Here is a 15,314-nt window from a genome sequence, read left to right as displayed (position 1 = left end):
TCCAAAGAACGCCATCATCGCTGCTCGGATCCTGCCTTGGTCTATCCCACGCCCAATGGTATACAGCACTATGTGCATGTGCTTGGCATCCATCCGGACACACAGCAGCCCATGTAAGTCTAGGAGGAGGTAGTTCTTAAAGGATTAAGGAGAGTGTTTTCCTTTGCCTTAAATTACTAAATTATTTTCCTATTTAGTTTTTATTTTCTATATATTTTCCCAGTTGAGAAAATCAATCAGTTTCTCTTGGAAAACCTCAACAACTGTAGTTTTTCTTTCAATGTTTAAGCTATTTGCTCGCTAATGTGATTTATTATCCCCAGACAATGCCCGTACGGCGAGGACTCGCCCTGCGACCTGCAGCTGGACATGGACCTGGATCTGGACACAGATGCCGATAAAATCGACGACCTTGAGCAGATGGTCCCCAGTGGTCATCAGCGGCATCGCCGAAAGCATCGGTGAGTGGTAGTTTCTCTACCTTCTCCACCCCCCCCTCCTTGGTTAAATCCTTTTGAGCCAGTGTCCTTGATCCGGTCTGGCCCGAAAATCGGCTTGCGTTGAGTAATGATCGAAGGGGACATAAATAATAGCGCATTTCGCGTTGACCCGGCTGATGGATGAACAGCTAGGACAGCTGGGACACTTTGGACAGGTGCAGCCAACAAAGGACGGTGGTGGCCTTGGGTTGCACTAATAAATGTCCTGCGGATTGGCGGTGCGATGCTATGCGATGCGATGGCAATTGTGATTGCCAAATATGCCCTAATGCGTTGCCTCCGCTCCTCCTGCCCAACGCGTTTTCTCCCGGGAGCCTGGGAGCTTGGCGTGACGTTGAGCAGACAAAAATTGATTGACAAGCTTTGTGCGACTATTTTTGGGCGGCGGAGGTGGATGTGGGTGGGCTTTAGTGGGTGGTGGTGGCTCACAATGGCATTGACTGTCAGCAGCAACCCGATGTCTGATGTTGTTTCTGCCGCTACACTCTCTTTTTTTTTTGTGTTTCGTTCTGCCATTGCCAGGAGCAACTTCCGTTGCAAAAATCGAGCAACGTTGTTGCGAGTATCAGGAGGAGCAGGAGATGGAGGAGCAGGAGCAGGTGGTCGGGTTGGGGGGCTGTGGTGTAGGGGAAATTGCGGCAGCTTTGTAATGCGGAAGTTTTGCAAAACCCAAACGGAAATAGAGCAAATATGTTTAAGCTTCTGTTGCAGGGTAGATGTATGTAGGTAGAGGAGCTCGCATATGTGGCTGCAAGGGGGGGTTAGGGGAAAGCTAAACAGATTAATGTGCAAACATTTCTACTAGAAATAATCATTAAATGGCATTAGGCAATGGCAATGTCAACTCACTGAAACTCAATTTCCTTTTATAAGCTCTTCGTAAATGTTACCTTCAAGGTATTTTCAAGATAAAGCTTTAAGAACAGAGAAAAACAGAGAATTGATATGTTAACAATTTATATTATAGAGGATTTAACAACATTTTTGTAAATCCTTTATATTTATAGACAGAATTCCAAGAGTCCTAGCTATTTTTAATATAATTTCTTACAGTTAAAGGATCATTTTATGAAGTTCCCTTAAACTATTAATCAAAAGCAGAGAGATTTCGTTGTTGTTTTGGTTATCTAATAATATAATAAAACATCTTTAAACTCTTCTAATTTAATACAAATATATTATTTTAAATATCCTTCATCCACAGTCATCGTCACAAAAAGCGACATCGGCACAAAAAACCAAAAATTCTGGTACAGGACTTGGACACAGAGGTTGTTAAGGTAACAACCACTTCCCAACCGTTTTTAGTAATATAATTTCCCCTTCAATATCTTCCCCCTTCAGGTGATCGATCCCCATGATCTGTCACAGCGTGCCCGCTGGACAATAATAGCCACCGCCTGTTTGTTGCTGCTCATGTGCCTCATGCTGATCGGGGTTACCTTGCGTATGGCACCGATCATAGACGATATGGGTGAGTCCCGTAAAGAATATATAATAGTATCCATTAAGTGTATAAGTGTATTTCCCACAACCAAAATGCTTTGTCCCAACTAAAGTTATAGTATATGTATTACCCGCCTGCCTTGCAGTCCCCTCAGTTACCCTTCTCAGTTTAGATTTTAAGCGAACGTAACTCTAATGGAACAAGTTATCAGGCATTAACATAAGATATAAACATACTATATATGATACATAAATTGCGCCTTGTTATTATCCTTGAATCGCTGCAGTACAGACATTGTAAATATATGCATTATCTGTAGGCACTAAACTCGTACACATCGATTTATTATATACAGTATTATCCAATATTCAGCTTCCCAATCGTTAAAGATGCCAATCACATATCTAATGCCGTGTGTATTGTGTTTTGTTTCGTTATATTTCAATTTTAGAAGACCTAACGAAATGTAAGTACAAGCGCAATAAACAAAACAAAACAAAATATAAGAAAAAGAAATAGAAAATAAAAAATTTTAGTAAATGAAACTTGGGAGAATTGAAGTTCAAGAAATATATATAATGTAAGTGCTTTAAGGAAGGATATTATGCTAAAAAGTATGCTATAATATATTTCTTTATCACGGAAACTAATTCTGAAATTTGTATAGCCTAGTTTTAAGTGCTTATGAAAGAGATTTCAAATCTTAAAGATATGATTTTGCATAGTTTTTCCCTTAAATACCATATGAATGTGTTTAAATGTTAGTTGATTTTTGTGTGAAAACCCCTTTGCTAAGGACTGCCCTGTGTTTTGCTGTTAAAAAAAGCTTTACTGTTATTTTTGGAGAGCTGTGAAAAGGCTTTTCCAAAAGCTTTCCCTAAGCCTATGCCAGCTTGTGTTATATTTTCAGGACATAGCTTTAAGTTTTGGGAAATTCGCAAGCTTTGAACTTGAGTTTATTTATATATTCTTTTTTTTTTGGGAAAAACTTGAGCCAGCTTGGTGAGTGAAGCTTTTTCATTCTCCACTCACACTCAATGACGTTCTGGCCCCCCCACGTAACGACCTCCCTTGCAAGCACCTCCTGCTGCGTTTATGTGTGCCATTGTGTTGCATAACAACGCAGTAACGGACGCGGAACTAGGACACAGTGTATCACATGTTGCATCTCACACAGACACCAATGCAGGGCTTGGCTTTGGCAATGGTATTGGTTTTCCCCAGTAAAGACTTGTGTGCATGTGTGTTTTTTGGCATAGATTTTGCGAGCTGCTTTTGATTTGCGTTGCTGTTGATGTTGATTTTGATGGGTCGTACTTCGCATCCACCCCATCCCACCCCTTCGTAATTATCAATCATCAATCATGCATGCCTTGGCTCACCTTCATTAGAGTGGAGAGCGAAATAATTAGATGTTGATTAGAGCTCCTTGGGCAGACCCATTAACTCCTTGGAATCCACATCTATCCCCGCTTCTGTTGAATGCCGGATTCCCTGCTGGAAATCACTGAAATGTGTCAACAAGCAGCTGCGACTCTTGATTCTGGCTGTAGTTTTTGGTACCGGGTCCAGGTTCTGGCTATAGTTTCGCAAGTACTTTCCTGCTTGAGTTCCAAGGCGACGCACTTAATCGGCAGCCACGTTGGTGGCAGCACAATGGGGCTCACCGCGGCGTGACAGGGCCTGGTTAAAACTAATTTGTGTGTGTTGGCCCGGTGGGATACAGTGGGTCAAGAGAGATGGGGGATGTCTAGGGAATTCTATAAAATTATTAGAAATGTTTGGGTATTTTTGAGTTACATAAAATACATTAAAAGAGCCCTTAGCATTTTACAACTAATCAGTGTACCTTGAGTAGTCTTAACTTGACTAGTTTTGCTTTAGCTTTTCCCACCATTTCCCAGAAATCGTTATTATTGCAAAATTCTAAACACAGCAGCCTTTAATCTAACTTAATGTTTCTGAGGTATAAGAGTTCCAGGAAAATACTATTTGCAGCAAAGAAACACAGACAGCGCAACATTATCCTTGAAAGGGAAGTCGAAATGGTGTAACAGCGTACCTTGAGCCTTGAAAGGGAAATGCAATACCCTTAAACCCTTAACAGGGTTTGGTTTTCTTTACAAGAAATAGGAAACTGAAATTGAAAATGAAGAGTATGATTTAACATTCAAATAAAAGAATTTAAAGTACAATTTAAACTCAAATAAGAGAATGTTTATTGTATATTCTTAAACTATAAACAATTGAGCGTTGACCCCCTTAAGTAGCCACTTGAAACTACATATGTATATTAACCATGTGAATTTACTACTATTTTCCTGTCTCAGCCAGTAAATCCTTCAACCATCTGTTGAGGTGTTACACCTGTATGTTTTCCCACAAAAATATAATATATACTAATCAGATTAAATGTTGAAACGTGGGATAATCAAAGGAAACGTTACACGAATCCAGGAAAATGCCATAACAAAAGCCAACTTAGTATTTAACTGGGAATTGCGATCTAAACGAAAAAACTGCAGTAAAAAGAAATCCTTTTTGTTTTCTGCACCATTAGAACTTGGTGTCGAAGCAAATCTAAATTGCAGTTGCAATGAAAGGTAATAGCTTTGGGCATTGGGGTTTGCCAGGTGTTCACACCACAGTCCACGTGGCAGGCGCTAACTGTGGCATGCACGAGCGAGCACTCCTGGCCAAAATGGCGGCCACATCCTCACATTCTCCAGCAGCTTTTCCTGTTCCTGCCGCTGCTGCTGCTGAGTGGAAAATGTGGAATGCAGTTATGTATTTCTTAGACCAAATCAGCGGCCATGACAAAGCAGCTCAGCAACCCTGCTGTTTGTCTTTGCTTTTGTCCTGGCACTCAAAGCGGGCGAAAAGAAAACTCGAGATGGTTCCTGCTCCTCCAAGCAGCTGATGACGTCGAAGGCGCTCCTTCGACCCGGCGAAAAAGTTTTTCCACTATGCACGCAATTTCCTCGGGAAGAGCCATAGTTTGTTGCTCGGCTGCTGTTGCTGCTGCTGCGGGTGGCTTGTTGCTGTTTTCTTTGCAGTTTTCCATGCACAGAGACAAAAGAATATATAGTTAATTAAATCAGTTTTCTATTGTCTTTTGAATATTTAGAGGTTTAGGGGGTTTTTTCATAAATATTTATATTTCAATTTGTGGGGTTTTCTAAATGGTTTCTTAGTTGCAAAGGGTCTTTGACTTGTTGGGAGATTTTTAATATTTTTTTGGGGTGCCTGAAGGTGGGTAAGAAAAAGCTTAGAAACACCTTAAAAAATTTAAATAAATTTATAATGATTTATGAATGGTTAAAAAATGTATATCGAATATTAAAAATAAATATAATTAAATTAAAAGTGATTTAAAATTGAATTAAATTTTCATTGCATACTTTTAGACATCAATTTGAAATGATTTTATATCTTCATAATTTTTATAAACTATTCTTATTATTTTTTCCTCTCAAAAATAGTCTAAAAGTAATGACTAATTTTGTTGAATGTTGATTTTCTTCTGCGTGGCAAGTTTTTTGGTGATGTTTTTGCATTTTTGTACCGCTCAAAGGCAGCAGCAGCAGCGGTAGCAGCGGGCGCGTTGTCATTTTTGGGTCTTCGCGTGGCTGTTGTTTCATTACTTTGCCGCACGAAACAAATGCGCATAGTTGCCGTCAGTTATTATCCACTTGCAGCGGCACTTTGTGGCAGCCACCATGTCACCATTTCACCGGGGAGTTCGTCGGCGGCAACAATGCGACCCCCCACCTCTCCCCATTTTCTGGCCAGAACGCGAGAGCGTTTTCTTTTCGCTTTGGCGTTGGCTTTGGCCTTTTTGGAGCTGGCTTAATCAACACGACGACGTTACAGCGAGCCACAAAAGGCATTCCAATTGCCCAGGCTCAGGCTGGGGCTAGGTTCCAGGACCTGGTCCCATGGACAGCCTCGTTCCTCCTCCTCTGTCCTCCGTCTCCCCCCCTCTTTATTCTCTCGGCCGCAAGTATTTCTGGGACCAAATTATTTTCATAGCTTTAGCTTAAAAGCTGAAAATGCCGCTGCCCCTCTGGCGCTGGCAAAGAATTAAAAATATTTACAGTATTTTCCAACACACAGCAGCAACAACAACAGCAGCAGAGAATACATAAAAATAAAGCATAAAAAATAAAAAACAAAAAGAAATATACAAAAGAGGAACGCATGAAACTTGGACGAGAGCATGAGACAAAGGAAATGTCATCTCTGTGTGTGCGCCGGGAAATGTGTGTGTAGGTTACCACAAGGAGCGAAAAATGCAAAGCATTCCAAACAAATATGATAACCATAATTTCGCCAGCGACTAGGATGAGCAGATAGAACTTTGTCGTTTTCATTTTCCCCCCCAAATTGAAGGAGAAACCACAAGCAAATATCGACAGCTCCACATAAAAAAGGCTTATGCCGCCGTCGCCATGGCCAGGGATTAAGGCTGCCCCCAAACTTTTCATGATTAATGATGCTCTGAAAAGTTTCCCATTTTGCCCTTTGCCCCGGAATTTTCCTTCCATTTCCACTTGGCGTGTGTTTGTTTCAGTCAACTCTGTCGGCTCTGTTGGCAGTCATCACATCATTTCAAAGCGATTTCCTTAATGATTGCCCGCCCAATGGGTTGTGGGTTGTGGGTTAGGTTTTCCCAACAGTTTTCCCCGCTCCGCTGCATAGTTGATTTAATCAAGGCAAGCTCCAGCGGCTGCACTGGAGGAGAGTAATCTAACAGCATTTAGAGCAATGCGCTTTTTAATAGACCCGAAAAAAAACCCCCCGAAAAAACCCTCTTGACTTGGGGAATGGGCTTGACTTAATTGCCGCTAGCCAGGCGAAAAGTGAAAAGTGAAATGCGAAATGGCAAAAATACTCGTAGCGAGACAGGCTCTCTGGCCAGAAATTAAATTGGCCATGTTTAAACAGCAAATTTGGACAAAATTAGGCGGGCTTTTATCATCATTTAGAAGGGAGGAGGAGCACAAAGGCGGCAGCCATACAACTTGCCCCACCAGGGATTTATTCAAAATTCAGACAGAGACCGAGTCAAAGCCACAGCTAGTGAAATGAACCAAAAGCCTAAGCCGCAGCCTCAGTCTCAGCCGCAGCCGCAGCCATTTGAGGTGATGGTGGGGCAAACGCTTAATACCCTGTAATAACCACTAGCCGAAAGTGGCCAGCACAAAGCCTACACCAAATATGAGCATGGCTCATCCTCTTCCCCCAGAATCCGTAATGAGAAGAGTGCACCACGAAGAACTTACGCAAATATTTGGCAATTATCTAGTTTTGGTTTTCGCAACAAGCCCCGAGTGGAGAAGTTAGACCAGGACCACGACCAGGGCCAGGACCAGGGACTCCCACCAACCAAGACCCTCTCTCTATGTAGTTTCCGCACCGGCACTATTTTAATGACTGAACATTGCTGCAAATTAGTCAAAACAAAAAAGTTGCTGGTGCGAATAAGAGTGCCGGGATGGAAAAAAATATGAGGGAAAATTATGCCCCAGAGAGATAGACGACTAGTGGAATACGCTATAATTTAGATGGGAATTTATATTCATTAAAAAAAAGCAACCAAACTTGGAAGTTACTTGGATAGAAGAACATTTACTTGGCAGAATAATAAATAAAAATAAAAATATAAATAAATATATTAGACAATAAAATATAATATATAAATAAATATAATATATAATTAATATAATATACAAGTAAATTTAGTATATAAATAAATATAATATATATAATACTTATATATTATTGTATATATATTATACCCTTCCAGTGTATTATAATTTTAGTCAGAAGCTTCCAAAACAGTGAAGAATCCATTTCCGACCCTATAAACCATATATATTCTTGATCAGCATAGACAGACCAATCTTTCTGGTCATGTCCGGAAGAAAACTAATTTTTTTCATCATTAAAATTCTCAAAAATCGAAAAAAATTTTGATTTCTTAAAATTAAAATTTTAGTAAGCAGATTTGTTAACCTAGAAAAAAATAGCACAGAACAGCTTTCCGAAATGAAATTAATGCATTTTTGGCTTTTTTATGAACGATTTTTGATGCGATGCCATGATCCTTTGGCAAAATTCAAAGGCATACACATTTTTGTTAAATTTTATCTAGTTTTTAATATTTAATAAATAAAAGCAAACCTTTATTTACTCTCTAAACATCCTGATTTAAACTTTTAAAAGTATAATCATAAATTATATTTATCCAACTCAAATGCCTTCAAAAACATCAATTTCAATTAAAAGGATAAACAAGGATCAGCCCTAAAAATATATATATAATTGTCTCGAGAAGGGCAGACAACTTAACGTACCCCAACCTAAAGTATATCCGTCATAAATGTTGACTGCCATATCCTGGTGCCTGCTCTTGGACCTGCTTCTCCTCTTCATCCTCGTCATCGTCCTGTCCCATCTGTGGAAAGTTGAGTGGGCATCGGGCGTGTCAAAAGACAAACACCAAAAGCTGCTCGCTGCGGGTCGCTCTTTTGTGTGTGTCCTGTCGCTGCTGCTCTGATGCTTGGCTGCTTGTCCAAATGCGAGTGTCTTTTAAATACTCATTACAAAATTAATTCGGGGAAAAGTTTGATAAAAATCCTATTATAAACATAAATAAATAGGCTGGCTGGCAAGGGACAAAGCTCTGAGACTGAGCAAACATTCGTGAAGAAAAGTGGGCGTTGCCACTGCTAAGGAAGGCGGAAAAACAGCAAGAAAATGGGGAAAAGGGGAGTGGCTGAAGAATCTCTAAACTGGCAAGTGAAAGGTAGTAGTGGCAAAGTCAAAGTCAAACAATGAGCCAGCCAGCCAGTCGGCAGCCTGTAAAGGACAAGGAGAGCTGAGACTTCATTAGTGCTCATCCAGAATGTATGCTGGTGTCGTCTTGGTTCTGGTTCCTTTCTCTACGAATACTGCTACCGTTGATATACTTTTCTTGCTGGAAATTCAGGCTATGGATATATAGTATTATAGCTCTTGCCACGGTTTATTCTGCGGTTCATTCTGCGGCCATAGTCATATTCAATATTCATATTTTTGCCAACACAAGAGCATTTGTTATCGAGCGAAGAACACACAATTGACAGGTGCACAGGTAGAAAAAAGGGGATAGTTTTGGGGTTTATTTGAGGGTTTTTTAGTTAGGAGAAAATGTGAAAAGCTTTTAATGAAATTAGAGAATATTTGTTAGGAGTTTTAATAGTCAATGTCTTCTTTTTATTGATTTTTATTATTTTTTAAAGCGTGCGATCTCTTCTAATTTTTTAAATAATATTTTTATAACCTTTTATAGCTTAAACTATATTTAATATTGCCATAACTTATCCATAACTCCTTTATAACCTACCTTAAACATTTACTCATATAAAACCCATATAAAAATCTATAAAAACAGCGGAAAAAAACAAGCATCAGTTTTTCCACGAACACAGACTCTCTCCTGTGACCACACATGGCAGGTGGTTACAGGGGGTGGACTTTTCCACCTTTTTCGCCTTTTGTTGAACTAGCAAGTCTTGTTGCTGTTTGGCCAACGGTTGGGCAAAATTTAATCTCAAACTGAAACCGAAGACATTTTGCCAGTCAACTCGCCAAGAAATGTTGAGCGAAATTGCTTTGCCCGAGACCGTGGCCCCAAGGTGATTTGCATAGCACACAGGTGAGAGAGAGAGGTGGGGAGCGGAGGCAAAAGGCAAGTGGGTGCTACTCGGGTTACCTTTATGAAACGTAGGTAATGTCAGGCAGAGGCTACGAGCCTCAAAATAGAAAATCTCACAAAATCGAGCTTGAATAATGGATAAGTTTACTCAGCCTAGACAAACACGATCAAAATGTAATAATGCCTGGGAATTAATTGCTTTCCTAGAGAAGAACCTTAAGGTTGTGAAGTATTTAGAGAGTGTAAGCTGGGGGAGAATATGGGATTAGAACAAAGAAAACTATACAGAGTTTAGAGGGAAATCAATCATGTGGGATTTTATAATAAATTATACAAGAGATTAAAGTCAATTTACTATACAAAATTATAAAAATTAAGCCTGAAAATACTTATATTTAAAGCTTCTATCAAATATTTAATTAGCAAACCACGTGATATTTTTGAATTCCCACAACAAATCTTAACACTAAATCTAGCAAATTATTAAACCATTAAATTAATACACACTTAACCTTCCCATAGTTATAAACATGCAATTGAGAAATTATAAATCAGATTAGAAATGTAAACAAAATGATTTTACAAATTGTTTTGTCAGGTTTTTTGAGATAATTACCTCAGATATAGCTTAGCCAGGAGCTATATAAGCTCGGAGTTTAGTGACAATATTTCAGTTACAACTTCAACATGAAGCAGTTTGCATTGTTCAGCATTTTCCTCTTGATTCTGGTGGTGGGATTGGTAAGATTTTTACTGTGCAGGAGCTTCTTCCCAATCAGGAAATACTAATGCTTTTTTGTCCAGGCCCAGATGCCCCAGCAGGTTGCTGCCCAGGGCCAGAATGGACAACCACATGGCCAGCCGCCGAAGTCGCCAAATGGCAATGGAAATGGCAACCAGCAGAGTGGACAAGGTCAAAGCGGGCAAAGCAACAACTAGGATTTCAGGGGGTCACATCTCCTGATTTTCCTACTTTTCCAGTTTTATTAAATAAACACTTTTCACAGCAAAAGCAGACAGTAGATTTTGTTTCTTTAATTTGAAGTCTCTTTTTTCAAAGAGGGGAATCTTTTACATCAATCACAGTTTTTAGATCATAATGCTTCACCTAATGCAGCTTTGTTTTATACAACTTTTGACCAGCTTTATTGTTGAAAAATTGTTATAACTTTTTGTATTATTTAGTTGTACTTTTTTTTTTAGTTGCCCCTTTACCGGCTTTTGTGTATTTCCACTCTGTCTGGGCCAAGCCAAGTTGGCAAACTTTATTAATAAAGTGCACAAATTATGAGCATGAGTTTATGGCCCTAGGTCCGTTCGCTATAGAAGGGGTTCTCCACAAAGCGGCAGCAACTTCTTCAGCGCCTTGTGTTCTACATTTTGTGAAAATGCAAATGCTTATTACTCATGGCAAAAGGAGCTGCGCTGCGCTGAGCTGTGCCGCCAGGCAATGTATAATTGCATTACGTCGACTGGGAGACGGCAGTCAAAGTCCCCGTAACCCTTTGTCTGTCTTCTACGTCTGCATTTCTCTAGTTTTATTCTTTTTTTTGAGCACAAACACCTTCTAAGCCAGTCTCTACTTTGGCAACTTCGATGCAGCCATGTGTGAATGCACCTTTGAGAGTAACCGAAAAAGTTATGCTATCGCTATCAGTCAAAGAAGGGAGGCTGGGGTGGGGTTTAGGATGGGGAAACGGTTAAAAACACGCTGAAAAATTATTTAACAATAAGCTGAGTAGTTAAAAATGAAAATAAAATATATATTAAAGTTCAAAGGCTTCTAAGAAAATTTAGAAATGTTTGAAAAATATATTTTTAAATGTTTTCCTGTTCTTTATTCCAAATATTAAGACTTCAAAGAAGATTCTAAGAAGCTTTCTCTCAATTTTTATCTAAAATAAAATATTTTAAGGAAGTTTTTAATAGTTCCCGTTCTATTTCGCAAAAATCTAAATGAAATTTCTTAAAAATAAAATGTTATACCTTTTTGTACATGGATTTTTATTTAAAGTTTGTTGATTTCATTAAAGAAAAGGTATAAAAATAGAGAAAAGAAACGCCTAACATCCTTATGAATCATATGATATGATCCCCTGCTTAGCTCCCCCTTATATATTTGATAACTTTTTCTTGCTCTGTAAAATAAGAAACTAAAAACAAGCCCCGCGTCCTCAATTACCAAATGCTGATGAAAACTCACGGCTAAGCTGAAAGGCGGCAGGAGAATAGCGAGCGAAGCGCATTCCCTTTGTTCGATGGCAAAGTAATACATATCTCGTCATACATAATTTCCGCTGCGAAGGATATCCAATGTTCGGGAACGAGGACGCGCATCATCAGCGGCAACGGCAGCGGCAGGATGGAAGCTTCCTTCGGAGTCACCCAGTGGCACTTATCCCGGCCCGAGTCTGGGCGTAGGCACACACACAGCTTTCACTCGAATCCTGCCCACCAGCAGCAGCAGGGAGAGCAACACGTGACGACACACGCTGGGCTCCCTCGAGTGGAATGCGACGAGTTGCACTCGGGCTTTTTGAGATTTTCCTTCAACATGTTGCTTCCCGAGGAGCATCGAGGTGGCACGAGGCTATCGGAGGGCCGAAGCCGAAACCGAAGCCGAACCGCAACGAATGCGAGTCCTGCGTGCCGAGCCGAAGGCGGAGCCACGAACTGATAAAGCCGCAGCTTCACTGCTGGTCTACAGGCTAGCCACTCGGTCAGTTGAACATTTTCCATGCTGTGATCAAGTTGTCTTTTCCTCTGAGCGCCGAGCGCTGTGCACGCCTTGGACTTGGAACGTTTCGAAATCGGTCTCAAAGCGAACTAAACTCAAAAATATTTCGAAAATACAGAAAATATTTAAGCGAGCGATTAGCAATCGAAAGAAAGAGAGTTTTAACTGGAATAGCAACGAGTTTTAAAGTCCGCCGCCACGTAGCTCCAGCCAAGTGTGGTGCCAAGCGTGGAACGTGTGTCTGTGTTTTGGCCAAGTCTAAATGGTTAGCGCAATTGTCGTGGCCAGGAAATATAGGCGTGGCAGCCTGGTGGGTGCGGCTGGCTGCGTGTCTTCAACATGTGGCAGTTGCATTTAGCCAAGCTGCTGCCTTCTACACTTTTTAAGCCTCGATAATTGCCAGAATTTTCGAAACTAAAAATTTTGAATTTTTTTGAAAATTCCTTGCAGCTAACCAAAAAGAAAAGAAAGAAGAAAAAAACACCACAGCAAAACCAAAAACAAAAAAAAGAAACCAATATACAAGACAAACAACAAGCATAACAACAAACAAAAATTGTGAAACGACGGACTGACTTACATGCATTTTATTAGTAAATAACAAATATAAAAAAACCAAATAAATCGAATATCAATCCAATTGAAAAATTCAATAACAAATAAAGAAACAGCAGCCAACATTTTTTGTAAAAACAAATGAATATAAAAAAAGGTTTCGAGAGGAAAAAAGCCAAACACAACCCACAAAACGAGGAGGGAGAGAGAGAGAGAGCGCGTTAAATCGCCAAAAAAAATGCATAAATAAATAAACTATGGTCAAAAAGAATTTAATTAAAAATCGACGGCAAAGCCAAATGAGGCAAGATAATTAAAACAGTAAGCAAACAGCAAAGGAGAGCGAGCAAAACAATAATAATATCCTACCGCAAAAATTACAAGTAAATATATTCCGTTCGATTGGAAAGCAAAGAAGGAGCCACAGCCACCATGAAGCCAACAAAGGCCAATCCCAAGCCCGGAGTGGAACCCAAAATTGTAATGTACACAAAAAAGAGAACAAGAAATAAGAATTTTGCACACACAAATAATTGAATTCACATTAAAAAACACACTCACTTTCAAAGAAATCACAAACTCATGCGACATTGCAACAAGAAAAGTGGCAGACTCATTCGCATTCCTCAGTCAAAGGAAATTGTTCTTTGAAGAAAAGTCATTTTTCAAATACAATACATATATATATATATCTTTGGCTATATATATTACATTTTCTGTTTGCTTTTCTTGTCCGTGAGTCGCTACTTCTAAACAATTTCACATTCTTTGACACACAATGGCACTTGTTATTTCCATATCATCAGCATTCAAACCTAAATTTTTTCTATATAGTACTTACATATCTGTGCATCCCTTATCTTTTATAAAACCAAATTGAGTCGAGTCAAGCCAAGACCCTGAGTATATAGAAATTCCCCTCTATTACAGTAATTAAGCCACAGGAAATATTCGGAAACTAATATATATTTTAAGCTTATTGATTTACTCTCCCTGGGTAATATTTAATTTTCTGTAATTTTAGAAGCCTCCGGTACCCTTTACACTCATGTCTAATGAATTGTAATTTAATTATGCATAAAGTAATTGCAATTTCGAGTGAACTCTCCTCTCTCTCTCTCTGTGGCAGCATCAATAATTTTTAAATACTATTTGAGCTGGCACACATAATTATGATAATTATATGACTATTTAATGACCGCTATCATTTTGGGGATTTTTAATTACCTGAAAATGCCAACGAAAATAATTATCATCACATATTTTTCTTAAAATTCTTTTGTTTATTTTTAAATATGCTGATTGATTGCATTTTCTGAACTTTTATAAACCTCAAAATGTGTGTTTAAGCTTAATATTATTATTATTACTTATCCTATTTTTTGTACGGAAATTGTCAAAATGCTTTTAATATTTCTTCTGCTTCAATAAGCAAAAATGCAATTATATTGATATTTTAGCTCTTGCTGAAAATTTGTCATGATAAACTGATTAAAATAATATTCACTGAACAATTTTAAGCCCTCAAATGTCAATAATTTGTCACTAAGTGAAAGGGTTTATTAATTTTTCAATGGTTTAAATGGTTTTCGTAATTGTTAAGTGAAAAATGAAAGAGAAATTTATAGGTTTTTGTTATAATAATTGAAATAAATATTTGTAGAAAGGAGTTTTTCTTTTTTATTTGCTAAATAACATACATAATCTCTTTAGTAATTTGTATATATTCTTTTATTAGTTGCTTTTCAAATTCTAATTATTTAAACTATTAACCTCTTGTGATTTTATTTATTTAAAATTATTTATTATATTTATTAATATTTATATTCCTTTACTTCAAGTTTTCCACATTTTTATCTTTAAATTAATAACCATTTCAAGTGTCTCATTAAGCTCTCCCTGTTCACTTTTAATTTTCCAAAAACTAATGAAAAATAATTAACTCTTCAATGCTGTCAATAATTTAGCTGCAACCTCTCGAGTTTTTAACTCTACTTTCCACTAATTAAAGTCTGTTAGAAATTTATTTCAACATTTTCCGTTGGACTCATTAAACCCAAACAGGATACATATATCCTTCCCCCATTATCCTCTGTTTTGGTTTAATTTCCATTCAGCTCGAAGCCAAAGTTGTTGCTTGTTGCAAAACTTTTTGTTCGCTTTTTCGGAATATCGGTCCAAATAATGTGTGTGTTATCCTCTGGCCGCGCATAAGTGCGCCATATAATTTGCATAAGTGCTTGTCATGCATGTGGCATCGAGTCCGGGGACTTCCCCAGCAGCTGCAAGCCGAATCGTTCAAATGGGTCACAAAGTCGCATAAAAATGGGTTAGGACAGGACAGGGCAGGGCCAAAGGCGTAAATCAAAGTTG

At 38.6% G+C, this 15,314-nt stretch overlaps 3 protein-coding genes across 7 annotated transcripts in view; all 3 read left to right on the top strand.

Moving 5' to 3' along the window:
* The window catches only part of LOC108076413 (pneumococcal serine-rich repeat protein), a 77,407-nt gene that overhangs the window by 17,933 nt on the left and 44,160 nt on the right, over positions 1-15,314 (top strand). For 2 of the 3 annotated variants that reach the window (XM_017169254.3, XM_070284185.1), the window contains exons 4-7: positions 8-113; positions 324-461; positions 1,705-1,780; positions 1,845-1,974. In XM_017169254.3, coding sequence (XP_017024743.1) covers positions 8-113; positions 324-461; positions 1,705-1,780; positions 1,845-1,974 — 450 coding nt within the window. The remainder of the gene's footprint in view (positions 1-7; positions 114-323; positions 462-1,704; positions 1,781-1,844; positions 1,975-15,314) is intronic. The other variant, XM_070284186.1, reaches the window with a different exon arrangement.
* On the top strand, positions 10,293-10,671 carry LOC108076416 (uncharacterized). The gene is made up of 2 exons (XM_017169256.3): positions 10,293-10,390; positions 10,454-10,671. The coding sequence occupies exons 1-2, from the start codon at positions 10,337-10,339 to the stop codon at positions 10,586-10,588; spliced, it is 189 nt and encodes a 62-aa protein (XP_017024745.1). The 5' UTR covers positions 10,293-10,336; the 3' UTR covers positions 10,589-10,671.
* Positions 12,400-15,314, top strand: part of LOC108076411 (uncharacterized) — a 40,368-nt gene continuing 37,453 nt past the window's right edge. The window contains exons 1-3 of one of the 3 annotated variants that reach the window (XM_070284732.1): positions 12,400-12,651; positions 12,837-13,262; positions 13,326-13,421. The gene's annotated coding sequence lies outside the window, so the exon portion shown is untranslated. Of the gene's footprint in view, positions 12,652-12,678; positions 13,422-15,314 lie in introns of those variants that run through there. The other 2 variants (XM_070284731.1, XM_017169252.3) reach the window with 2 other exon arrangements.

This window comes from Drosophila kikkawai, chromosome 2R (genome assembly GCF_030179895.1).
Source record: "Drosophila kikkawai strain 14028-0561.14 chromosome 2R, DkikHiC1v2, whole genome shotgun sequence".
Classification (NCBI taxonomy): domain Eukaryota; kingdom Metazoa; phylum Arthropoda; class Insecta; order Diptera; family Drosophilidae; genus Drosophila; species Drosophila kikkawai.
This window is presented reverse-complemented; position numbering and strand designations above follow the sequence as displayed.